The sequence below is a fragment of the Talpa occidentalis genome, unplaced genomic scaffold (assembly GCF_014898055.3).
Source record: "Talpa occidentalis isolate TD23 unplaced genomic scaffold, MPIMG_talOcc4v2.1 talOcc4.3, whole genome shotgun sequence".
Taxonomy (NCBI): Eukaryota; Metazoa; Chordata; class Mammalia; order Eulipotyphla; family Talpidae; genus Talpa; species Talpa occidentalis.
The window spans coordinates 3,671,369-3,699,288 of record NW_023603184.1 but is presented as its reverse complement, the minus strand read 5'-3'; the positions used below and the strand labels follow the sequence as shown (position 1 = coordinate 3,699,288).

Below are 27,920 nucleotides of genomic sequence, written 5' to 3'. Positions count from 1 at the left end.
GGTCTAACTAACTTGTGAATGCTGCTTATTTTTAGAATTCAACCTTCTAGAATGAACACAGAAGCAGATAGCACCAGAAATTTTCTATTTGATTGAAAAATTATAAGCATTCTTGTTACAAATGTAGTGGCATGTCCACTTTGCAGTCTTTGCAAAATATCTTACTACCAAACACATGTTAATTAAAAAATCATACATTACAAGAAATTAAAATTGGATATTTCATGTGTGTGTGTTTGTTGTGCCTGTGTATAAATGTATAAGTCTGTCACCTAGAATAATCACCATCAACATTTTTTAAAGACCTTTCCTTTCATTGTCATCTTTCTATTTCTCCTCTTCCTTCTCCTTGTTCTCTAGTTTCATTGGTTAATTAGACTGCATTTGTATTGGATTTCATCTATATTCATTTTTCTTCTTACTTTAAAAGAAATCAAGACATTTAATGGCTTCTCAAATTATCCTGGACTCTAGACCCTGTGTCTACTGTACCTTAAGGGATATATCAGCCCTACCCTCAAATTGATTCATATGGGATAATGGAATATTTTAAGTTTAATAAATAAAGATGAAAGATCACTAGATTCTTTTGCCTGAACTCTCCATTTATAAGATTGATTAATCTGTGATTTTCATTATTTGCCCCCAGAATTTCTCTATGGCATTTTTCATTTCTGCATTTCTGAGGGTGTAGATTAAGGGGTTCAACATAGGAGTTACTATGGTGCAAAACACCATGACAACTTTGTCAGTGGGGAAGGAGGTCATGGGTCTTAGGTACAGATACGAACAAGGCACAAAGAACAAGATGACCACAGTGACATGAGCAGCGCAGGTAGACAGGGCTTTGCGACGCCCCTCAGCACTGTGATTCCTCAGGGAGCGCAGGATGACAATATAGGAAGTAAGCAGCATAGAAAAATAAGCATGCATAGTGAGCCACTGTTGGCAGCAATCAGGGGTCCCAAAATGTGAGTGTCCGTGCAGGCTAGCTCGAGGAGAGGAATTAAATCACACATGAAGTGGTCAATGACATTGGGGCCACAGAATGGCAACTGGACCATGAACAAAATCTGGATCCCTGCATGAATAAACCCTAAAATTCCCGCCGTTACCACTAGGAAAACGCACACAGGTCGTCTCATGATGGTCATGTAATGCAAGGGCTTACAGATGGCCACATAGCGGTCATAAGCCATAACCATTAACACAATGATTTCAGTTGCAGCAAAGAAGTGTTCAGCAAAGAGCTGAGTCATGCAGCCATTGAAAGAAATGGTGTTCTTTTCATAAATCAAGTCAAAGATCATTTTGGGTGCTATGGAAGATGAGTAGAAACCATCTATGATGGACAAATAGGCCAGAAAAAAGTACATGGGAGAACCCAGGGCTGGGGTGATGAAGATGATGATTGAGATGAACAAGTTTCCTGTCAGTGTGATCAGGTAGGCGATCAATGTCACAGCAAATAGGATTTTTCGCAATTCTGGATTCTGGGTCAAGCCCAGTAGGATGAATTCAGTTACATTGCTAATCTTTTCCATGGAATCAGATTGGTATGTGAGCATGTGGTCCATCTGGAAAGATCACAGTTGTTTCTGAGCGATGACATTTCAATATTAATATATTCCATTACCTGTTTTCTAGGATTGGTAGAGCCATACCTTCCATTCACTTCTGTTATTTTGCAGATAGTTAAAGGGATAATATAAGGAAGTTAAATTTCTCTAATAAATATTAATTGAGGAGTCACAACTCAGTAGCACCATATAAACAATGTGGCATTTTGAATATAGTTTTTCTGTTGAATCCAAACTTTCTAAGTCCTAAATGTCTCCCGAGTGTCTGTTTTTCACATTTGGGAACAAATTCAGCAACAGAATTATTTTCACATTTTACCTGCATATTGGTTAGCATGAAGATTTATATGTGTGTAAACCAATATTATTTTAAAATTCAACTGTATGTGAAATATGAAGTTGCCAAGCATTACTATGTCATACAACAGTTTTCCACAAGGTTATTCTTTTCTGTCAAATGAATGTACACACACATACAGAGAAAGATCAGATGTAGTTTTTTGCCCTTCAAAATGACAAGCAACTATCTTTATAAGAACTCATTTAAGAGTGTTCTCTCAGTGACCCTGGTCCTGTCTGGCTCGTGGTGACTTTCCTTTAGTTTTTTGGAAGTAGCACAAAAACCCTACAGAGTTTTAAATATTTTTTAAAATGAATTCTCTGACAAATTGATCTTTTAAAAAGATAGAATAATGCTCTGGATTTGATATCTAATCCAACGTACATTTTATAAATAGACTGAAATTTGTCGAATTTTCCCACAGTTTCTTTTGCCCAAGACAGAAATAAATGTTAGTCACCTGGGAAAATACAGGTTTTCCTTTGGACATTAGTTTAATCAATCAAAATGAACACAAAGCTTTTATAACTACTAGTGGAAATGCTGAATATATCCAGTGATTATGCATGGATTTTCAAGAGTGAGTATATATTTTCATTACAAAAGATCATGAAGTATTTCAGTTCCTCTTCCCTTCTTTTTCTTCTTTCTATAATCCTTGCCAAAAATATTACTCATATTTTTAGTAAAAAATATGGCCACAGAAATCATCATTTTGACTTCAAAGCTTCACTTAGAATCCTTTAGATTTTAGAAAGTTCAGTTAAAGTTCAGACTAAAAACAATTGTTTTTAGTCTCTATCCATGGCTCCCATAGACGTTATGGTGACTATGAGTTAGTTATCTCAGTGGATTTACTAATTTCAGAATGGTGACTGGAAGTTAAGGAAATGAAGAAAGAATTTTAAACCTGAATACACAGAACCAGTCAAGTTAGTGAAACATAAATATCTATAAATTTTATAGTTTTCAGCAGCATCTTGTCTGACAATTCTCCCTATATAGTTTTCCATTTGATATTTTTTTCATTTTGTTCAAATTCATTTTTAAAGAAAATAATTAAACTTCATTTCACAAATTTAAATACAAAAACTATTTCAGTGAAAATAAATTGGCTAAATAAGCTAATTATCTTAAAATTTAAGGAAAAAGATTCAGTCATCACTGACCTGGATTTAGTTGCTGTAGAGTCCTCAGTTTTTAGCTTGAGCACAGATATTGATTTCTTCCTCCTAAGGCAGATCTCATACAACTGCAAATTGATTTCATGAACCAACAGAAGCAACGGTATAATTCTTACCTTTCTAGATACCTTCCTCAATCATAGACATTGTTTATTTTGGTTCTCATGACAGTGTGGAGTTACTCATAAAATGATTGTTAGTTAGGAATCTTCCATTTCTAGAATTTACTTTCTACACAGTTTCTTGGCTGTCTGCAAAAGATAAACACATCTTCAAAATAGATTTTTATGGGATTTTTTTTTCATTTTTATTTATTTTTAATTTTATTTTTTATATTCCCCATACAATTACAACCCCCTTATTTTGACCCCAATCACTCCTTTCCCCGCCCACCACCTGCCCTAGAGTGTCTCTGGTTCATAGTTGTTTGTTGATTTTGATATTTTCTTTCTTATAGTTATTCTTTTTCCTGGTTCCCTATTTAAGTTTTCTAGATTCCTACTATGAGTGAGACCATCCGGTATTTTTCTTTTTCTTTCTGGCTTATTTTGCTGAGCATGATCTTTTATGGGATCTTTTAGAACTACATTCAATCCAAATTAAATATAGTGGGAGTAAAGAAAAACTGTTGAAATCATGATAAGTTTGCAGAATTTGCTAAAGAATATCTGTCATTCAAACCCACTTATTTGGACATTGTTTTCTGAAATCAAGTCTGCTCAATATTTGTTTCCCAAAAAGACTTTCAGCAGTGTTGAAGGAGTTCATTTTATTTCTGATAAGCCTTACTTCTGACTCACATTAATATGGGAGTAGTCTTCCAAACAATTCTTCAGCTTGTTGATACATGGCTCTGCAGCTGTCATTTACTTAAAGGTCTTTCTGTGTAATTCTTCCTTCATTGACTTAGGAGAAGTGTTTAAATAGACTTTCTTGAAGTACACGGTTTGGTAATGCATTGACCTTTCAAGTCCTCAGAGGATTAATAATTGGCCGTGTTGTAAGCTTTGCTAATAATCAGCCTATTTTCTTCCTCTTGGCAGCCAGAAACATCATTAGAGGCCAGTTTTAGAAATGCAGTTTTAGAGCTTAGGTTAGATGTATGTCTCTGATACTGTTTAGGTTAAGATTGGGTAAGGTCAGCTGGGAACATGATTACTGGGCTTTATTGCTCATGTTTACACTAGTGACCCTACAATAGGATATGGGGTTGTTTTAGCCATAATCACAACTGAGAGAATGGATTTCTTTCAGAATGGATTTCTTTTTTTTAACCATTTATTTATTTATGCATACAAGAGCTGGGGTGCAGACCAGAGATGGGGGGGGCAGGGGAGAGAATGAGAAGATCCATTGAAATATACAGCTGAGGGGAGCAGCGGGGAGACAGGAGAGGCCTGCTGTGCTGTGTGGGTCACCTCCCTGGTCAGGGATGGAACTCGTTCTGCAGTGGCTGTGGATAGCTTCATAGTGCTGACTCTTAACCCCTAGGGCCACCAGGGAGGCCCAAACATGACTTTTCAATGATATGGTTGTTCTGAGACTGGAAACCTCAGTCTTGAAGTTTATGTTCCAGATTTTTCTGGAAGATTGAGTTTTATTTATGAGTGACTGAGAGAGAGGTGGCAGCATTCCAAGCATTTAAAGTTTGAGTAATTTAATAGTTGCAGACATATCAACTTCTTTGGGATGAGTATCGATGCCAGATTTCTTGATATATTCAGAAACCTCAGTCATAGTCAAAGGTCATTTTGGGTGGTATGGAAGATGAGTGGATTGCATTTTCTCTGGTATTTTTTTTTAAATTGTGTTAAAATATATAACATTTAACATTAAACTAAATTGAAGTCCCCTCAATCAAGGTGTGTTCCTCTGAACCATGCAGTTCTCCCCTCCCAGTTCTGTGGGCCTAGCTCCTTCACACTTTGTACTACAACCTCCTTCTGGTGCAGTCCTATCAGTCTCCATTGTTCACTTGGTGTGTCCCAGGTCACGGGACCCTCTGGATTTAGTGCCCTCTGGATTAACTTTCAGATCATTCCTCCATGAATCAAGCAAGGATCCCCCAAGAAAATAATTTATTCTGGAAGAGTTCAGATAACAATGTAAATGGTGCCCTCTAAAGGTGCAACCTGGCAACATTCATGTTGGGATGAGTCCTGCCTTCTGGCTTTCATTCCTCAAAGCCCATTGCTTTCTGGTTGAGCTCTAATTCTCACAAAAATCAACCTACTTGGTTACAGTAGTTGGGATTAAAACTATACATTGTCAACAAAAATACTCAGCTGATGGTCTGTTGATTTAAGTAATTTCATTACCTAATCTAATGATTATATAATCTGTGCCCGAAGCTTTACAGAAATTCTTGTGCCGAATGCATAAACTCAGAGATATTCTATATGTTCAAACATTTTTATGTTGATTTACAATGTCTTCTTTATACATGATTTGTACATACAGAGAGGTTTCTAATTGTAAGATAGTCATCATTTATTGGTATTTTATGACAGATAAAGATCCATTAAAGGTTACAGAATGCAAGGGGAGCCAACTATAGTTAAAGCCACAACTTTTCCCTCAGACATTATCCTTCCTATTACAGTAATTTGAAGAAAGTTAAGGTTGTTTTTATCATTCTCGACAAGAATTGGAAGATGTGTGGGTTCAGAATTGCAGTAGAAGTGTTCAACATTGTGGATGGGTTTTTGAATTTTGAGACATGAATTTTTAGCACACCAAAGCCTTATTTTGTGGCTTTTCTTAAGGTTTTTAGGGAACAAGTTCTAGGAGACTTAGAATAGAATTCCTTTATTACTGCAGATTGCTGTGCACCTTTACTAAACAGAGTTGGAAATGTAAATGGTTACACATTTTGTGGTGCAAAGTCACTACTTATATGAATATTCATTAAACATGTATATCCTGTCCATATTTATTAACTTCAAAAATGATGTGTATATAAGAGTATCCCAGCAATTCTGTATATTTGACTTTGTAATGATTCAATTTGTTTCCTCCCCTGGTAAGTTTTGGCAGTGGCCATTGCCCTTTTAGGCTATAAGCTCCATGCTTCCAGGCCATTGTCTGTCGTGTGCACTATGATGTTCCTGGGATTTATCTACTTGTTGTCTTTGATTAGGTAGTACCTGTATGGAATATTGAAATGGTGGAAGTGCAACTTGATTCAGGTCATTCTGACTGTAGATTCCTCCGTCTTTTATCTCACCAGGCAGTAGAGGGGAGGATAAAGGAATATTAAATTTTTCTTTCAGCTTTGTGGAGGGAAATGAAAGAGTTGATGTAAGTGAAAGACCTAGACCCATGCCCAGAGCACAGAAGATACTTACTAGACTGTATTTTGTTTGTGTTGTTGTTTAGCCAAGGGATTTCCCTGAGACACTGACCTTCCAGTATCAGTTTCTGAATATTCTAACTTCTTCTCCTGACAATATGTGGACCTCTGAGGTCTTTCGAAGGACATTGGGCACTTACTGGAGGTAGAAATAAGAGCTTTCCTTGTGAGTCCCAAATATATTCAAAGGGGCTAATTAAGTGATGACATCAACATTGTTCTAACCTATAAATGAGGCAAAAGTTAGCTCCAAAACTGCTTCAGTAAGTGATCCTCATGACTAGGGAAATTTATTCTTCCTGAGAAATAGAAAGCATCCCTACTTTCTCATTCCCATTTATAAATTACGTTTTTTTAGTGGTGTGAGGAAGATTTTCTCTTAGACTGTGCTGCTGAATATTTAGTAAGCAGAAAGCAGAGATAATAAGCCAGCTACTCCTTCTGTGAGCTGCTTCCCAGAATTCCTCAGCACGTTTTTTTGTTGATTATCAAGGACAGAAATAGTTGAGAGTGGTAGGTCGTGGTTGTACTGGGAAGGGCACAGTTGGAGTGAGTAGTGACCTGATCCAGCCACCCACCTGGCATGACTCACTGAGTTGACATTGGACCAGTTGCACCTAATATCTCTGAGTCTAAACCCCTCTTCATACCATCATAAACATGGAGAGATTGGAAAATCATGATTTAAAATAACACAGGGCTCTTCAGCAAAGAGAAGTGGGTGATGGAACAATTCCCATTTGCTTGTAATGAATGTCTCTCCTTTGGGTTTTCACTTCCTAATGTTGTAAGATTCTTTCAGATCATGAGTTTCTGTAATCAGTAGCACCTTTCCAATCCTCACTTTGCCTCAATGTGAATAACAATTAAAACCACACCCAGGAGTTTAATCCCTTGAAACAATGAAACTTGGAGATGGTCTAGATGACCCTTTCAGAACTCTTCCAGGTCCACCATTCCATGACATAGGGTGTAAAACACAAAACCAAAGCACTTGGCCATCTGTTGGCATCCTCATAAACATTCAGTGCAGGCTTCTGTTGTCTGCTTCTAGCATCAAGTAAATGAAAAATGCAACTCAAATGAAAATGGAGAGGAATTATTTTCTCAAGTGATCATTTCTTTGGACAGAATAATATTGTTTTTCCAGGATAACTCAAACAGGAAATTCTGTCACTGACATTTGAAATAAAAGAGATTTATCAAAAAAAAATTTCAATAGCAAAAAGCCTAAAGGGCTGGTGCACCCTTGTTTTTTGTTGTTAAAATTCTGATAAACAGTGGCCTGACTAACTTGTGAATGCTGCTTATTTTCGGAATTTAACCTCCTAGAATGAACACATGAGCAGATAGCACCAGGAGTTTTCTATTTGATCGAGCAATTATTAGTCTTGTATATCAAGGTAGTGGTGTGTCCACTTTGAATTTTTTGTTAAATATATTACTACCAAGTACATATTAATTTAACAAATCTAAATATAAGAAAATGAAATGGATATTTTGTGTGTGTGTGTGTGTGTGTGTGTATGCAGGTGCACACGTAAATGTAAAAGCCTATCACCTAGAATAATCACTATCAACGTTTTGGTAGACCTTTCCCGTCATTGTCATGTCTTTCTCCACCTCCCTTCTCCATGTCCTTCATTTTGTTTGGTTTGTTAGACTGTATTTGTATAAAGATTACTGTATAAAAAGTTGAATTTCAACAATATTCATTTTTCTTCTTACTTTAAAAGAAATTAAGACATTTAGCATTTTAATTCTAAAATTATGCTGGACTCCATACTCTGTGTCTACTATATGTTACAAGATATATCACCCCATCCTCCACGTGATGCATATGGGATAGTTGATTATTTTAAGAAGGAGAATAAGTCTCTATGAAATATCACTAGATTCTTTTTCAAAAAGATTATTTATGCATTCAAGAACTGAGGTGTAAGCCAGAGGTGTGGGGGTTGAGAAGATTCACCAGAGACAGAGTGGGGAGTAGAACAGGCAGATCTATTGAAATACACTGCTGATGGGGAGCAGCGAGTGAGACAGGAGAGGTCTGCTGTGCCCTGTGGGTCACCTCCCTGGCTGGCCAGGAAATCAAACTCATGCTGCAGTGACTGGACATAGCTGGATAGCGCTGTCTTTAATCCCTGTGCCACCAGGGAGGGCCCATAAATAGATTGTTATTTTCTGAACTCACAGATTTATTTATCTGCAATGTTCATTATTTGCCCCCAGAGTTTCTTCATGGCATTTTTCATTTCTGCATTTCTGAGCGTGTAGATTAAGGGGTTCAACATAGGAGTTACTATGGTGCAAAACACCATGACAGCTTTGTCAGTGGGGAAGGAGATCATGGGTCTTAGGTACAAATATGAACAAGGTACAAAGAACAAGATGACCACAGTGACATGAGCAGCGCAGGTAGACAGGGCTTTGCGACGCCCCTCAGCACTGTGATTCCTCAGGGAGTGCAGGATGACAATATAGGAAGTAAGTAGCATGGAAAAAGTGAGCAAACACATTGAGCCACTGTTGGCAGTAATGAGGGGTCCCAAAGTGTGAGTGTCCGTGCAGGCTAGTTTCAGGACAGGAATTAAGTCACACATGAAGTGGTCAATGACATTGGGGCCACAGAATGGCAACTGGACCAAGAGTAAAATTTGAATTCCTCCATGAAGAAACCCTACAAATCCAGCCGTTCCTACCAGGAAAACACACACAGGTCGTCTCATGATGGTCGTGTAATGCAAGGGCTTACAGATGGCCACATAGCGGTCATAGGCCATGGCAATTAACAAGACAATCTCAGATCCAGCAAATAAATGTTCAGCAAAGAGCTGAGTCATGCAGCCATTGAAGGATATTGTGTTCTCTTCATTGATCAAGCCAAATATCATTTTGGGAGCTATGGAAGATGAGTAGAAACCATCTATGATGGACAAATAGCACAGAAAAAAGTACATGGGAGAACCTAGAGCTGGCGTGATGAAGATGGTGAATGAGATGAGCAGGTTACCTGCCAGAGTAATCACATAGGTGATTAGAAACCCAGGAAATAAGAGTTTCTGCAATTTTGGATTTTGGGTCAGGCCCAGTAGGATGAACTCTGTTACATTGTTCATTCTTTGCATTGATTCAGCTTGGCTTGTGGTCTTGTGGTCCATCTAGAAAGAACACAGTATTTTTTAATTATGAGATTTTAAATCAGTAGTAAATTATTTCATTGCCTAAATAATCCTCACCCCTGAGTTTGGTGGATATACACTTTTTACTCGACTCAGCCATTGTGCAGATAGTATTAAAGGATGAAAGGAAGTTAAATTTCTCCTAGTTCCTATTAATTGAATAGTGACAAACTCATAAATATCATACAAAAAAGCAAGGTATTACTATGAATGCTGACTGCTATTTACCTCCAAACTGGCTAGGTCTAAAAATCTTCTACTTGGCTTTCTTTCATATTTTGGACAATTTCATGAATAACAGTTACTTTGAAGTTATATGTGTCTAATGACACATATATCATTGGACACAACTATCATATGATCACAACTTTCTCTTAAAAGTCAGTCATGTGTCACAAAAGGATCACTAGTTACTGTTCGTCAGTAAGTGATATTTATATATTTAGAAAAATAGAACAGTCATCGCAAGGAATAATGTTCTGCATGACCAATGATTAAAATTCAAAGAACTTTAGGGACTATATATTCCCATTAAAATAATGACAAATGTGATATAATGAATATGTTAGTGGGAGCGATGTGAACATGGTGAGAGTACGTTATAGGTAGTTTTTAAAATTGTCTGTTTTCCCTCTGGAAAACATTTGGTCAGTTATTATGGTTATTTATATCTTTGACCTGTATAATCCACTTCTAGGAATATTTTCAAAGAAATAAAACCGAAGGAATACCAAATCAAACAAAAAAGGAAACAAATGTTTACAAACCTTGCCAAGCAAATCAAACAAATTTTACCCTTTAATCTTGGTAAGATGATAAAATGATGATAAAATTATATGGAGTTTGTCAGTTATAGGACTTTAATGGATACGAACTAAATAAAAATTTCAGATAGAAAAAAAAGTCATAAATCATAGTGCTAATCCTTTATTTATACAGCACTGTTTTCTAAGCTATTACTCCTTTCTGTCACAGTGATGCACAAGCACACGCAGATAAAGACTGGCTGCACATGGAATATTTTTTCATTTGAAATTCCAAGGAGTGTTTATCATCATAGCTGTTACCATTTTAATAGCTGACTGAAGGTCATTCACTCAATGCCCTGAATGCTGTATCTGGCCCAACGTGAGTCTTTCATTTCATTCTTTGAGTATCTTTGGATGTGGACCTGTAAGTGGTTCAACGACCTCCCAGAAATTCTCAGTATGTATTAAATGAATTTTCTGTGTAAATAAACTTTCAGCACATAGTGCATAATATTCAGGATTAAATATATAACCCTACTCTCATTGTAATTGAAATTCAGTGAGTTTTGAAATGTCCCTGGGTTTCTAATTGAGAGAGAAGACAAAAATATTAGGGTCGACTGAGATAATGTAAATTCTTCCTTTTGGCAAGTCACTTTTTAAATCATAGCTTAACTGATTTAGATGAACTTGAAGAGTTTACATTGCTAACTAGTGGAAATATTGAACATATATAAGAGTATGTTTTGGGATATGCTCTTGGAGTTTCAGAGTTAGTTCCTACAATTACAGAACATCATAATATATTTTTCTTCTCCTCTATTTCTCCTTTTATGATTAGAACCCCCACCAAAAACATATTTACATTTTTTTATCCAAAATTCATGGACTGAGAAGTCAGAATTATGACCATTTTATTTCGTAAATATGAAGAAAGTTTTCTTAGTTTTCAGAAGATTTCAGCCTCTGAGTTTTCTCTCTCTATGACCTTATAAACAGTGTCTGTGTGGTTAATCATTCTTAGTACATTTGTTTCCATCCTTTATAATTTCAGTTGGGTGAATTGAAAATCATGAAAAGGAGAAAGAATTTGAAATCACTGCAAACAAATCTATGAATTAATCTATTTAGTGAGATATAAATGCTAATCAAGATATTTAATAGTTTTTAGTAGCTTCTCTTCTGGCAACATTAAAAATAATGCTTTCTTTCTATAGATATTTTCAAGGCATTGCATGCACATTTCTTTCTAGAGAAAGAGTATCCTTTTTTCACAGAATCTAGACACAAAAAAATTTCAGCAAAAGTAAATTAAGTAAATCAGCATTAGATGCGTGAACAAAGATTTTGCTGTCACTGACCTGGATCTAGTTGATGGTGGATTCCTCAGTTTTAGAGAAGAATCATTTCTTGCTTCCCCTCAGGACAGAAGTCACAGAGCTGCAAATGGAATCCATGAACTAATAGTGAAACTCTGGAATTCTTACCTCTCTAGACTACTTTCCCAACTTGGACCTTTTAGAATATTTTGTTCAGCATGGATTTGCTCAGAAAATGAATTGTTTTCTTCCAGAGTTCTAGGATATTATTTTTACTTAGTTTTTACTTTCCTATGAAAGTTTAAACTCATTTTTAAAACTTTTTTTTCCAGTTAGAACTATGTTCAATTCCAATTAAAAAGGCAACAGTGAAAAACCTTTCAAATCAGGAAGAGCTACTATATGGAACTAAAATATGTATAAAAGTACATCAAACCCACTTGATTAGTCATTCTTTTCTCAAATCAATTCTCCCAAAATTTGGTTTTCCACAAAGCCATTGATCAATGTGGAGAGAATTCCTTTTATTCCTGGTTTAAACCTTACTTCTGACTTCCACTAAACAGAGCAATGTCTCCCAAACAAATCTTCATCTTGTTGAACCATGGCTCAGCTGTTGTCATTTACTTAAAGGTCCTTTGTAATTATTCTTCATTTACTCTGGAAAAATGTTTAAATAGCCTTTCACAACATGCAGTATTTGGGAATGTGCTGACCTCTAAGTTCCTCAGAGAATTTGTAATTGGCCCATTGTAATCTTTGCTGAAGCATCAACTAAGGTCTTCCATTTACTTTCACTTGGCACCAACAAACATCATTAGAGGCGAGCCTTAGACATGAAGTTGAACTTTGGTTCAACACCTGTCTCTGGCTATAGTTTAGGATGAGAGTTGGGAGGAGTACATTGGAAAGTTTATTATAGGGCTTTGTTGCTTATGTTTATGTTGGTGACCTTGGAGTAGGTTTGGAGTGGCTTTTGGCATCAGTCAGAGTTCAGAGAATACATTTCTTTCTGAAAGCATGACTGCTTTTGGTCATGCTTGGCTTGAAACTGAAGGGGGCTGTCCTCAAGTTTTGTGTCACATTATCTAGGAAGATTGTGACTATGTTACTAATGACTGAAGGTGCTTCAATGGCAGGATTCTCTGCTAGGAAATATTCGATAATTTAAAATCATAGACATATCAACTTCTTTCAGGATGACTGACTAAATGACAGATTCTCATGAAGCATTCTGGGGAATACAAGTTTTCTTTCTACCCTACCAAAAGGGAATCATTAAGATTAGAGTTAAGTGCAATGCTTTCCCACAGTAGTCACTGAGAAAAATCACACATAGACAGTCTAGAATGCTTGATGTGTCCAATTTGTTGAGACACTTGCCCCATGTTCTATCCAAGTTGGTATATCTTGTAAGAAGACTGACCTTAGAGTTTGGGGTTTCTGACTAAATCAAAGTCCCCTCAATCATGGTGTGTTCCTCTGCACCATGTAGTTCTCCCCTCCCAGTTCTGTGGGCCTAGCTCAGTGTCACACTTTGTACTACAACCTCCCACCTGAGTCTCAGTGTCCCTTCTGGTGCAGTCCGTGTTTAGTCTCCATTGTCCACCTGGTGTGTCCCAGGTCCCAGGGCCCTCTGGATATAGTGCCTCTGGATTAAATTTCAGATCATTCCTCCAGAAGCAAGCAAGGATCCTCCTCTGATCTCTAAAGAAAATAATTTATGCTGGAAGAGTTCAGATTACAATGTAAATGGTGCCCTCTAAAGGTGCAACCTGGCAACATTCATGTTGGGATGAGTCCTGCTTTCTGGCTTTCATTCCTCAAAGCACATTCCTTTCTGGATGAGCTCTAACTCTCACAAGAATCAACCTACTTGGTTACCATAGTTGGGATTAAAACTATACTGTGTCATTTTGATAATGTTAATTCTTCCGATCCATGAGCAGGGGATGTCTTTCCATTTCTTTGTGTCTACTTCTATTTCTTTTAACAGTGTTTTATAGTTTTCTTTGTATAGATCCTTTACTTCTTTTGTTAGGTTTATTCCCAAGTATTTGATTTTTTTTGTTTCAATAATAAAAGGAATGTTTTTCTTGATTTCTTCTTCTTCAGATTTATTGTTTGTGTATAGGAAGGCTACTGATTTTTGTGCATTGATTTTGTATCCTGCCACTTTACTTCGATTGATTAGTTTAATTAGTTTTTCTGTGGAGTTTTTGGGGTTCTCTATGTATATTATCATATCGTCTGCGATAGTGATAGTTTGACTTCTTCCTTCCCTATTTGGTTTCCTTGTTATGTCTTTCTCTTGTCTTATTGCTCTGGCTAGGACTTCTCAGGGAAATGCAAATCAAAACTACAATGAGATACCATCTCACACTAGTGAGAATGGCACATATTAAGAAAACTAGCAACAACAAATGTTGGCGAGGATGTGGAGAAAAAGGAACTCTCCTGCACTGCTGGTGGGAGTGCAAACTGGTCCAACCACTGTGGAAAGCTGTGTGGAGATTCCTAAACCTACTAAAGATAGAGCTTCCATATGATCCAGCAATTCCACTCCTAGGTATTTACCCAAAGGACACAGAAATATTAATTCCAAAGAGCACCTGCACCCCTATGTTTATAGCAGCACTATTTACAATAGCTAAGCTTTGGAAACAACCCAAATACTCAAAAATAGATGACTGGATCAAGAAGATATGGTATATATATATACCATGGAATGTTACTCAGCAATCAAAAAAGATAAACTCATGCAATTTGCAGCAACATGGATGGAGCTAGAAGGGATCATGCTCACCGAATTAAGCCAGAAATAAAAAGAAAAGTACCGGATGGTCTCACTCATAGCAGGAATCTAGAAAACCTAAATAAGGGACCAGGAAAAAGAATAATACAAGAAAGAAAAAATCAAAAACAAAAACAACTGTGATCTAGAGACACACTGTGGGGGTGTGGGCAGGGAAATGAGGGATTGGGGTCAAAATAAGGGGGTTGCAATTGTATGGGGAATATAAAAATAAAATTAAAAAAACAAAAAACAAAAAAACTATTCAGTGTCAACAAAAATACTTAGCTGATTGGTCTGTGGGTTTAAGTATTTTCATTGCCTGAGCTAATGATTTTATAATCTGTGCCTGAAGCTTTACGTTGTGCCCAATGCATAAACTCAGAGATATTCTTTCTGTTCAAACATTTTTATGTTGATTTACAATGTGTTCTTTATACATGATTTGTACATACAGAGGTTTTTAATTGTAAGATAGTCATCATTTATTGATATTTTATGACAGATAAAGATCCATTAAAGGTTACAGAATGCAAGGGGAGCCAACTATAGTTAAAGCCACACTTTTTTCCCTCAGACATTATCCTTCCTATTACAGTAATTTGAAGAAAGTTAAGGTTGTTTTTATCATTCTCGACAAGAATTGGAAGATGTGTGGGTTCAGAATTGCAGTAGAAGTGTTCAACATTGTGGATGGGTTTTTGAATTTTGAGACATGAATTTTTAGCACACCAAAGCCTTATTTTGTGGCTTTTCTTAAGGTTTTTAGGGAACAAGTTCTAGGAGACTTAGAATAGAATTCCTTTATTACTGCGGATTGCTGTGCACCTTTACTAAACAGAGTTGGAAATGTAAATGGTTACACATTTTGTGGTGCAAAATCAGTACTTAATATGAATATTCATTAAACACATATATCCTGTCCATATTTATTAACTTCAAAAATGATGTGTATATAAGAGTATCCCAGCAATTCTGTGTATTTTTGTAGTGATTCAAATTGTTTCCTCCCCTGGTATGCTTTGGCAGTGTCTACTGCCCTTTTAGACTAGAAGCTCCATGCTTCCAGGCCATTGTCTGTCTTGTGCACTTTGATGTTCCTGGGATTTATCAACTTGTTGTCTTTGATTAGGTAGTCCCTGTATGGAATATTGAAATGGTGGAAGTGCAACTTGATTCAGGTCATTCTGACTGTAGATTCCTCCGTCTTTTAGCTCACCAGACAGTAGAGGGGAGGATAAAGGAAAATTAAATTTTTCCTTCAGCTTTATGGAGGGAAATGAAAGAATTGATATACGTGAAAGACCTAGACCCATGCCCAGAGCACAGAAGATGCTTACTAGACAGTATTTTGTTCAGCCAAGGGATTTCCCTGAGACACTCACCTTCCAGTATCAGTTTCTGAAAATTCCAACTTCTTCTCCTGACAATATGTGGATCTGTAGTCTTTCGAAGGACATTGGGCACTTACTGGAGGTAGAAATAAGAGCTTTCCTTGTGAGTCCCAAATATATTCAAAGGGGCTAATTAAGTGATGACATCAACATTGTTCTAACCTATAAACGAGGTAAAAGTTAGCTCTAAAACTGCTTCAGCAAGTGATCCTCATGACTAGGGAAATTTATTCTTCCTGAGAAATAGAAAGCATCCCTACTTTCTCATTACCATTTATAAATAACCTTTTTTTTTAGTGGCGTGAAGAAGATTTTCTTTTAGACTGTGCTGCTGAATATTTAGTAAGCAGAAAGCAGAGATAATAAGCCAGCTACTCCTTCTGTGAGCTGCTTCCCAGAATTCCTCAGCATGTTTTTTTGTTGATTATCAAGGACAGAAATAGTTGAGAATGGTAGGTCATGGTTGTACTGGGAGGGGCACAGTTGGAGTGAGTAGTGACCTGATCCAGCCACCTACATGGCATGACTCACTGAGTTGACACTGGACCAGTTGCATCTAATATCTCTGAGTCTAAACCCCTCTTCATACCATCATAAACATGGAGAGATTGGAAAATCATGATTTAAAATAACACAGGGCTCTTCAGCAAAGAGAAGTGGGTGATGGAACAATTCCCATTTGCTTGTAATGAATGTCTCTCCTTTGGGTTTTCACTTCCTAATGTTGTAAGACTTTTCAGATCATGAGTTTCTGTAATCAGTAGCACCTTTCCAATCCTCACTTTGCCTCAATGTGAATAACAATTAAAACCATACCCAGGAGTTTAATCCCTTGAAACAATGAAACTTGGAGATGGTCTAGATGACCCTTTGAGGGTCATGGTGGACTCTTCCAGGTCCACCATTCCATGACGTAGGGTGTAAAACACAAAACCAAAGCACTTGGCCATCTGTTGGCATCCTCATAAACATTCAGTGCAAGCTTTCTGTTGTCTGCTTTTAGCATCAAGTAAATGAAAATTGCAACTCAAATGAAAATGGAGAGGAATTATTTTCTCAAGTGATCATTTCTTTGGACAGAATAATATTGTTTTTCCAGGATAACTCAAACAGGAAATTCTGTCACTGACATTTGAAATAAGAGAGATTTATCCAAAAAAGGTTAAATAGCAAACAGCCTAAAGGGCTGGTGCACTATGTTTTTTGTTGTTAAAATTCTGATAAGCAGTGGCCTGACTAACTTGTGAATGCTGCTTGTTTTTGGAATTTAACCTCCTAGAATGAACACAGAAGCAGATAGCACCAGGAGTTCTCCTTTTCTATTCGATCAAAGAATTATTAGTCTTGTATATCAAAGTAGTGGTTTGTCCTCTTTGGATTTTTTGTTAAATATATTACTACCAAGTACATATTAATTTAAGAAATCTGAATTGTAAGGAGATGAAATGGAGATTTTGTATATATATGTGTTCGTGTGTGTGTGTGTGTATGCAGGTGCACACGTAAATGTAAAAGCCTATCACCTAGAATAATCACTATCAACGTTTTGGTAGACCTTTCCCGTCATTGTCATGTCTTTCTCCACCTCCCTTCTCCATGTCCTTCATTTTGTTTGGTTTGTTAGACTGTATTTGTATAAAGATTACTGTATAAAAAGTTGGATTTCAACAATATTCATTTTTCTTCTTACTTTAAAAGAAATTAAGACATTTAGCATTTTAATTCTAAAATTATGCTGGACTCCATACTCTGTGTCTACTATATCTTACAAGATATATCACCCTATCCTCCACCTGATGCATATAGAATAGTGGATTATTATTATTTTTTTAAAAGATTTTTTAAAAAATTTTTATTTATTCATACAAGCACTGGGAATAGTCAGAAGCGCGAGAGGGTGAGAGAATTCACGGAGCCAGAGTGGGAAACAGAACAGGCAGACCGACGAAATACAATGCTGAGGGGAGCAGCGGGCGGGAGGAGAGGTCTGCAGGCCAGGTGGGACCCTCGCCCGGAGGCCCGGTATCGAACTGGCGCTACAGAGGCTGTGGGCAGCTTCCCAACCCAGTGCTCAACCGCTGCGCCACTGGGGAGGCCCCTACATATGGAATAGTTGATTATTTTAAGAAGGAGAATAAGTCTCTATGAAATATCACTAGATTCTTTTTCAAAAAGATTATTTATGCATTCAAGAACTGAGGTGTAAGCCAGAGGTGTGGGGGTTGAGAAGATTCACCAGAGACAGAGTGGGGAGTAGAACAGGCAGATCTATTGAAATACACTGCTGATGGGGAGCAGCGAGTGAGACAGGAGAGGTCTGCTGTGCCCTGTGGGTCACCTCCCTGGCTGGCCAGGAAAGCAAACTCGTGCTGCAGTGGCTAGAGATAGCTGGATAGTGCTGTCTTTAATCCCTTTTCACCAGGGAGGGCCCATCACTAGATTCTTTTTTATGAACTCACAAGATTTATTTATCTGCAGTGTTCATTATTTGCCCGCAAATTTTCTTCATGGCATTTTTCATTTCCGCATTTCTGAAGGTATAGATTAAGGGGTTCAACATAGGAGTTACTATGGTGCAAAACACCATGACAGCTTTGTCAGTGGGGAAGGAGATCATGGGTCTTAGGTACAAATATGAACAAGGTACAAAGAACAAGATGACCACAGTGATGTGAGAGGCACAGGTAGATAGGGCTTTGCGACGCCCCTCAGCACTGTGATTCCTCAGGGAGCGCAGGATGACAATATAGGAAGTAAGTAGCATGGAAAAAATGAGCAAACACATTGAGCCACTGTTGGCAGTAATGAGGGGTCCCAAAATGTGAGTGTCTGCGCAGGCTAGTTTCAGGACAGGAATTAAATCACATATGAAGTGGTCAATGACATTGGGGCCACAGAATGGTAACTGGACCAAGAGTGAAATTTGAATTCCTCCATGAAGAAACCCTACAAATACAGCCATTCCCACCAGGAAAAAACACACAGGTCGTCTCATGATCGTTGTGTAATGCAAGGGCTTACAGATGGCCACATAGCGGTCATAGGCCATGACAATTAACAAGACAATCTCAGCTCCAGCAAATGAATGTACAACAAAGAGCTGAATCATACAGCCATTGAAGGATATTGTGTTCTTTTCATTGATGAAGCCGAATATCATTGTAGGAGCTGTGGAAGATGAGTAGAAACCATCTATGATGGACAAATAGTACAGAAAAAAGTACATGGGAGAACCTAGAGCTGGGGTGATGAAGATGGTGAATGAGATGAGCAGGTTACCTGCCAGAGTAATCACATAAGTGATTAGAAACCCAGGAAATAAGAGTTTCTGCAGTTTTGGATTTTGGGTCAGGCCCAGTAGGATGAACTCTGTTACATTGTTCATTCTTTGCATTGATTCAGCTTGGCTTGTGGTCTTGTGGTCCATCTAGAAAGATCACAGTATTTTTTAATTATGAGATTTTAAATCAGTAGTAAAATATTTCATTGCCTAAATAATCCTCACCCCTGAGTTTGGTGGATATATACTTTTTTTTTTCCTCATTCATTCATTCATTCATTCATTTATTTTTACAAGCACTGGGTACAGTCAGAAGCACGGGAGGGTGAGAGAATTCACCAGAGTTAGAGCGGAGAGCAGAGCAGGCAGACTGATGACGTACATGCTGAGGGGAGCAGCAGGCAACAGGAGAGGTCTACGCGCCATGTGGGACCCTCACCCCGCGGCCGGGAATCGAACTGGTGCTGCAGAGGCTAGGGCAGCTTCACACCCAGCGCTCAACCGCTGTGCCACTGGGGATGCCCTGGTGGAGTACACTTTTTACTGAACTCAGCCATTGTGCAGATAGTGTTAAAGGATGAAAGGAAGTTAAATTTCTCCTAGTTCTTATTAATTGAATAGGACAAACTCTTACAAATATCATAAAAGAAGCAAGATATTACTATGAAGGTTGACAAACTTGCTAGCTCTAAAAATCTTCTACTTGGCTTTCTTTCATATTTTGGACAATTTCATGAATAACAGTTACTTTGAAGTTTATGTGTCTAATGACACATATATCATTGGACACAACTATCATAGTTATATGACACAACTTTCTCTTAAAAGTCAGTCATGTGTCACAAAAGATCACTAGTTACTGTTTGTCAGTAAGTGATATTTATATATTTAGAAAAATAGAACAGTCATCGCAAGGAATAATGTTCTGCATGACCAGTGATTAAAATTCAAAGAACTTTAGGGACTATATATTCCCATTAAAATAATGACAAATGTGATATAATGAATATGTTAGTAGGAGTGATGTGAACATGGCGAGAGTACGTTATAGGTATTTTTTAAAATTGTCTGGTTTCCCTCTGGAAAACATTTGGTAGTTATTGTAGTTATTTATATCTTTGACCTGTATAATCCACTTCTAGGAATATTTCCAAAGAAATAACACCGAAGGAATACCAAATCAAACAAAAAAGGAAACAAATGTTTACAAACCATGCCAAATGGTTTGTAAATCATACAAACTTTACCCATTTAATCTTGGTAAGATCATAAAATGATGATATAAGTATATGGAGTTTGTCTATTATAGGACTTTAATGGATACGAACTAAATAAAAATTTCAGATAGGAAAAAAAGTCATAAATCATAGTGCTAATCCTTTATTTATTCCAGCTCTGTTTTCTGAGCTATTACTCCTTTCTGTCAAAGAGATGCACAAGCACACACAGATAAAGACTGGCTACATGGAATATTTTTTCTTTTGAAATTCCAAGGAGTGTTTATCATCATAGCTGTTACCATTTTAATATCTGACTAAAGGGCTTTCACTCAATGCCCAGAATGTTGTATCTGGCCCAACATGAATCTTTCATTTCATTCTTTGAGTATCTTTGGATGTGGACCTGTAAGTGGTTCAACGACCCCCAAAAAATTCTCAGTATGCATTAAATGAATTTTCCGTGTAAATAAACTTTGAGCACATACTTCATAATATTCAGGATCAGATATATAATCCTACTCTCATTGTAATTGAAATTCGGTGAGTTTTGAAATGTCCCCGGGTTTCTAATTGAGAGAGAAGACAGAAATATTAGGATCAACTGAGATAATGTAAATTCTACCTTTTGGCAAGTCACTTTTAAATCATAGCTTAACCTATTTAGATCAACTTGAAAAGTTTTCATTGCTAACTAGTGGAAATATTGAACACATATAAGAGTGTGTTTTGGGGTATCCTCTTGGAGTTTCAAGAGTTAGTTCCTACAGTCACAGAACATCATAATATATTTTCCTTCTCCTCTATTTCTCCTTTTATGATTAGACTTCCCACCAAAAACATATATACATATTTTTTATCCAAAATTCATGGACTGAGAAGTCAGAATTATAACCATTTTATTTCTGTAATGATGAAGAAAGGTATCTTACTTTTCAGAAGATCTCAGCCTCTGAGTTTTCTCTCTCTATGACCTTTATAAACAGTGTCTGTGTGGTTAATCATTCTTAGTACATTTGTTTCCATCCTTTATAATTTCAGTTGGGTGAATTGAAAATCATGAAAAGTTGAATTTGAAATCACTGCAAACAAATCTATGAATTAATCTATGTAATGAGATATAAATGCTAATCATGATGTTTCATAGTTTTTAGTAGCTTCTCTTCTGGCAACAATAAAGATAATGCTTTCTCTCTGTAGATATTTTCAAGGCATTGCATGCACATTTCTTTCTAGAGAAAGAATATCCTTCTTTCACAGAATCTAGACACACAAAAAATTCAGCAAAAATAAATTAAGTTAATCAGCATTAGATGTGTGAACAAAGATTTTGCTGTCACTGACCTGGATCTAGTTGATGGTGGATTCCTCAGTTTTAAGAAGAATCATTTCTTGCTTCCCCTCAGGACAGATGTCACAGAGCTGCAAATGGAATCCATGTATAGTGAAACTCTGGAATTCTTACCTCTCTAGACTACTTTCCCAATCTTGGACCTTTTAGAATATTTTGTTCAGCATGATTTTGCTCAAAAAATGAATTGTTTTCTTCCAGAGCTCTAGGATATTATTTTTTACTTAGTTTTTACTTTCCTATGAAAGTTTAAACTCATTTTTAAAACTTTTTATCCAGTAGGATCTATGTTCAATTCAAATTAAAATGGCAACAATGAAAAACCTTTCATATCAGAAAGAGCTACTATATGGAACAAAAATATGTATAAAAGTACGTCAAACCCACTTGATTAGTCATTCTTTTCTCAAATCAATTCTCCCAAAATTTGGTTTTCTGCAAAACCGTTGATCAATGTGAAGAGAATTCCTTTTATTCCTGGTTTAAACCTTACTTCTGACTTCCACTAAAATGAGCAATGTCTCCCAAACAAATCTTCATCTTGTTGAACCATGGCTCAGCTATTGTCATTTACTTAAAGGTCCTTTGTAATTATTTTCCATTTACTCTGGAAAAATGCTTAAATAGCCTTTCACAACATGCAGTATTTGGGAATGTGCTGACCTCTAAGGTCCTCAGAGAATTCGTAATTGGCCCATTGTAATCTATGCTGAAGCATCAACTAAGGTCTTCCATTTACTTTCACTTGGCACCAACAAACATCATTAGAGGCCAGCCTTAGACATGCAGTTGAACTTTGGTTCAACACCTGTCTCTGGCTATAGTTTAGGATGAGAGTTGGGAGGAGTACATTGGAAAGTTTATTATAGGGCTTTGTTGCTTATGTTTATGTTGGTGACCTTGGAGTAGGTTTGGAGTGGCTTTTGGCATCAGTCAGACTTAAGAGAATACATTTCTCTCTGAAAGCATGACTGCTTTTGGTCATGCTAGGCTTGAAACTGAAGGGGGCAGTCCTCAAGTTTTGTGTCACATTATCTAGGAAGTTACTAATGACTGAAGGTGCTTCAATGGCAGGATTCTCTGCTAGCAAATATTCGATAATTTAAAATCATGGACGTATCAACTTTCAGGATGACTGACTAAATGACAGATTCTCATTAAGTATTCTGGGGAATACAAGTTTTCTTTCTACCCTACAACAAGGGAATCATTAAGATTAGAGTTAAGTGCAATGCTTTCCCACAGTAGTCAATGAGAATAATCACACTTAGACAGTCCAGAATGCTTGATGTGTCCAATTTGTTGAGACACTTGCCCCATGTTGTATCCAAGTTGGTATATCTTGTAAAAAGACTGACCTTACAGTTTGGGATTTCTAACTCAATCGAAGTCCCTCGATCAAGGTGTGTTCCTCTGCACCATGCAGTTCTCCCCTCCCAGTTCTGTGGGCCTAGCTCAGTGTCACACTTTGTACTACAACCTCCCATCTGAGTCTCAGTGTCCCTCTGGTGCAGTCCGTGTTTAGTCTCCACTGTGTCACCTGGTGTGTCCCAGGGCCCTCTGGATATAGTGCCTCTGGATTAACTTTCAGATCATTCCTCCATGAATCAAGCAAGGATCCTCTTCTGATCCTTCAAGAAAATAGTTTATTCTGAAAGAGTTCAGATTACAATGTAAATGGTGCCCTCTAATGGTGCAACCTGGCAACATTCATGTTGGGATGAGTCCTGCCTTCTGGCTTTCATTCCTCAAAGCACATTCCTCTCTGGATGAGCTCTAACTCTCACAAGAATCAACCTACTCGGTTATAGTAGTTGGGATTAAAACTATACCGTGTCATTTTGATAATGTTAATTCTTCTGATCCATGAGCAGGGGATGTCTTTCCATTTCTTTGTGTCTACTTCTATTTCTTTTAACAGTGTTTTATTTTTTTTTTTTTTTTTTGTTTTTTGTTTTTTGTATAGGTCCTTTACTTCTTTTGTTAGGTTTATTCCCAAGTATTTGATTTTTTTTTTGTTTCAATAATAAAAGGAATGGTTTTCTTGATTTCTTCTTCTTCAGATTTATTGTTTGTGTATAGGAAGGCTACTGATTTTTGTGCCTTGATTCTGTATCCTGCAACTTTACTAAACCTATTGATTAGTTTAATCAGTTTTTCTGTGGAGTTTTTGGGGTTCTCTATGTATATTATCATATCGTCTGCGAATAGTGATAGTTTGACTTCTTCCTTACCTATTTGGATTCCTTGTATGTCTTTTTCTTGTCTTATTGCTCTAGCTAGGACTTCTCAGGGAAATGCAAATCAATACTACAATGAGATACCTTCTCATACCAATGAGAATGGCACATATTAAAAAACTAGCAACAACAAATGTTGGCGAGGATGTGGAGAAAAAGGAACTCTCCTGCACTGTTGGTGGGAGTGCAAACTGGTCCAACCACTGTGGAAAGCTGTGTGGAGATTTCTTGACCTACTAAAGATAGAGCTTCCATATGATCCAGCAATTCCACTCCTAGGTATTTACCCAAAGGACACAGAAACATTAATTCCAAAGAGCACCTGCACCCCTATGTTTATAGCAGCACTATTTACAATAGCTAAGCTTTGGAAGCAACCCAAATGCCCAAAAATAGATGACTGGATCAAGAAGATGTGGTACATATGCACCATGGATTATTACTCAACAATCAAAAAGGATAAACTCATGCAATTTGCAGCAATATGGATGGAGCTGGAAGGGATCATGCTCACCGAATTAAGCCAGAAATAAAAAGAAAAGTACCGGATGGTCTCACTCATAGCAGGAATCTAGAAAACCTAAATAAGGGACCAGGAAAAAGAATAATACAAGAAAGAAAAAATCAAAATCAACAAACAACTATGAACCAGAGACACACTATGGGGAGTGGGCGGGGAAAGGAGGGAATGTGGTCAAAATAAGGGGGTTGCAATTGTATGGGGAATATAAAAATAAAATTTAAAAAACAATAAACAAAAAACTATATAGTGTCAACAAAAATACTTAGCTGATTGGTCTGTTGATTTAAGTATTTTCATTGCCTGATCTAATGATTTTATAATCTGTACCTGAAGTTTTACAGAAATTCTTGTGCCGATGCATAAACTTAGAGATATACTATATGTTCATACATTTTTATGTTGATTTACAATGTGTTCTTTATACATGATTTGTACATACAGGGAGGTTTTTAATTGTAAGATAGTCATCATTTATTGATATTTTATAACAGATAAAGATCCATTAAAGGTTACAGAATGCAAGGGGAGCAAACTATAGTTAATGCCATACATTTTTTCCCTCAGACATTATCCTTCCTATTACAGTAATTTGAAGAAAGTTAAGGTTGTTTTTATCATTCTCGACAAGAATTGGAAGATGTGTGGGTTCAGAATTGCAGTAGAAGTGTTCAACATTGTGGATGGGTTTTTGAATTTTGAGACATGAATTTTTAGCATACCAAATCCTTATTTTGTGGCTTTTCTTAAGGTTTTTAGGGAACAAGTTCTAGGAGACTTAAATAGAATTCCTTTATTATTGCAGATTGCTGTGCACCTAACTAAACAGAGTTGGAAATGTAAATGTTTACACATTTTGTGGTGCAAAGTCACTACTTAATATGAATATTCATTAAACATGTATATCCTGTCCATATTTATTAACTCTAAAAATGATGTATATATAAGAATATCCCAGCAATTCTGTATATTTTACTTTGTAGTGATTTAGTTTATTTCCTCCCTTGGTATGTTTTGGCAGTAGCTACTGCCCTTTTAGACTAGAAGCTCCATGCTTCCAGGCCATTGTCTGTCATGTGCACTATGATGTTCCTGGGATATATCAACTTGTTGTCTTTGATTAGGTAGTACCTGTATGGAATATTGAAATGGTGGAAGTGCAACTTGATTCAGGTCATTCTGACTGTAGATTCCTCCGTCTTTTAGCTCACCAGACCGTAGAGGGGAGGATAAAGGAAAATTAAATTTTTCCTTCAGCTTTATGGAGGGAAATGAAATAATTGATGTAAGTGTAAGACCTAGACCCATGCCCAGAGCACAGAAGCTGCTTACTAGACGGTATTTTGTTCATGTTTTTGTTTAGCCAAAGGATTTCCCTGAGACACTCACCTTCCAGTATCAGTTTCTGAAAATTCTAACTTCTTCCCTGACAAAATGTGGACCTCTGTAGTCTTTCGAAGGATATTGGGTACTTACTGGAGATAGAAATAAGAGCTTTCCTTGTGAGTCCCAAATATATTCAAAGGGGCTAATGTAGAGATGACATCAACATTGTTCTAACCTGTAAATGGGGTAAAAGTTAGCTCCAAAACTGCTTCAGCAAGTGATCCTCTTGACCAGGGAAATTTATTCTTCTTGAGAAATAGAAAGCATCCCTACTTTCTCATTCCCATTTATAAATTACATTTTTTTAGTGGCGTGAAGAAGATTTTCTCTTAGACTGTGCTGCTGAATATTTAGTAAGCAGAAAGCAGAGATAATAAGCCAGCTACTCCTTCTGTGAGCTGCTTCCCAGAATTCCTCAGCACGTTTTTTGTTGATTATCAAGGACAGAAATAGCTGAGAGTGATAGGTTGTGGTTGTACTGGGAAGGGCACAGGTGGAGTGAGTAGTGACCTGATACAGCCACCCGCCTGGCATGACTCACTGAGTTGACATTGGACCAGTTGCACCTAATATCTCTGAGTCTAAACCCCTCTTCATACCATCATAAACATGGAGAGATTGGAAAGTTATGATTTAAAATAACACAGGGCTCTTCAGCAAAGAGAAGTGGGTGATGGCACAATTCCCAGTTGCTTGTAATGAATGTCTCTCCTTTGGGTTTTCACTTCCTAATGTTGTATGACTCTTTCAGATCATGAGTTTCTGTAATCAGTAGCACCTTTCCAATCCTCACTTTGCCTCAATGTGAATAACAATTAAAATCACACCCAGGAGTTTAATCCCTTGAAACAATGAAACTTGGAGTAGATCTAGATGACCCTTTCAGAACTCTTCCAGGTCCACCATTCCATGACGTAGGGTGTAAAACACAAAACCAAAGCACTTGGCCATCTGTTGGCATCCTCATAAACATTCAGTGCAGGCTTTCTGTTTTCTGCTTTTAGCATCCAGTAAATGAAAAATGCAATTCAAATGAAAATGGAGAGGAATTGTTTTCTCAGATGATCATTTCTTTGGACAGAATAATATTGTTTTTCCAGGATAACTCAAACAGGAAATTCTGTCACTGACATTTGAAATAAGAGAGATTTATCCAAAAAAGGTTAAATAGCAAACAGCCGAAAGGGCTGGTACACCCTGTTTTTTTGTTGTTAAAATTCTGATAAGCAGTGGCTTGACTAACTTGTGAATGCTGCTTGTTTTTGGAATTTAACCTCCTAGAATGAACACAGAAGCAGATAGCACCAGGAGTTTTCTTTTTATATTTGATCAAACAATTATTAGTCTTGTATATCAAAGTAGTGGTGTGTCCACTTTGGATTTTTTGTTAAATATATTACTACCAAGTACATATTAATTTAAGAAATCTGAATTGTAAGGAAATGAAATGTATATTTTGTATATATTTGTGTTTGTGTGTGTGTGTGTGTGTGTGTATGCACATGTACATGTTAATGTAAAAGCCTGTCACCTAGAATAATCACTATCAGTGTTTTGGTAGACCTTTCCTGTCTTTGTCATGTCTTTCTCCACCTCCCTTCTCCATGTCCTTCATTTTGTTTGGTAAGTTAGACTGTATTTGTATAAAGATTACTGTGTAAAAAGTTGGATTTCAACAATATTCATTTTTCTTCTTACTTTAAAAGAAATTAAGATATTTAGCAGCTTCTAAATTATGCTGGACTCCATACACTGTGTCAACTGTATCTTACAAAATATATCACCCCATCCTCCACTTGATACATATGGAATTGTTGATAATTTTAAGAAGGAGAATAAGTCTCTATGAAATATCACTAGATTCTTTTTCAAAAAGATTATTTATGCATTCAAGAACTGGGGTATAAGCCAGAGGTGTGGGGGTTGAGAGGATTCACTAGAGACAGAGTGGGGAGTAGAACAGGCAGATCTATTGAAATACACTGCTGAGGGGAGCAGCGGGTGACACAGGAGAGGTCTGCTGTGCCAT

At 36.9% G+C, this 27,920-nt stretch overlaps 4 protein-coding genes across 4 annotated transcripts in view; 1 reads left to right on the top strand and 3 right to left on the bottom strand.

The window, feature by feature from the left end:
* Positions 1-27,920, top strand: part of LOC119254495 (olfactory receptor 4A47) — a 409,525-nt gene that overhangs the window by 298,336 nt on the left and 83,269 nt on the right. The gene's annotated exons all lie outside the window — the stretch shown is intronic.
* Positions 619-1,544, bottom strand: LOC119254299 (olfactory receptor 4C45-like). The gene is given in 2 exon segments (XM_037521415.1): positions 619-923; positions 926-1,544. Coding segments are annotated over 2 exon segments (924 nt in total).
* Positions 8,658-9,587, bottom strand: LOC119254504 (olfactory receptor 4C45-like). Its single transcript, XM_037521606.1, has one exon. The coding sequence runs from the start codon at positions 9,585-9,587 to the stop codon at positions 8,658-8,660; it is 930 nt and encodes a 309-aa protein (XP_037377503.1).
* Positions 18,362-19,291, bottom strand: LOC119254503 (olfactory receptor 4C45-like). The gene has a single exon (XM_037521605.1). It carries the CDS (start codon positions 19,289-19,291, stop codon positions 18,362-18,364), a length of 930 nt encoding a protein of 309 aa, XP_037377502.1.

What these genes read in the sequence shown, in the direction of transcription:
- LOC119254503 (XM_037521605.1), bottom strand. Translation starts at nt 19,291, where the DNA reads ATGCAAAGAATGAACAATGTAACAGAGTTCATCCTACTGGGCCTGACC.
- LOC119254504 (XM_037521606.1), bottom strand. Translation starts at nt 9,587, where the DNA reads ATGCAAAGAATGAACAATGTAACAGAGTTCATCCTACTGGGCCTGACC.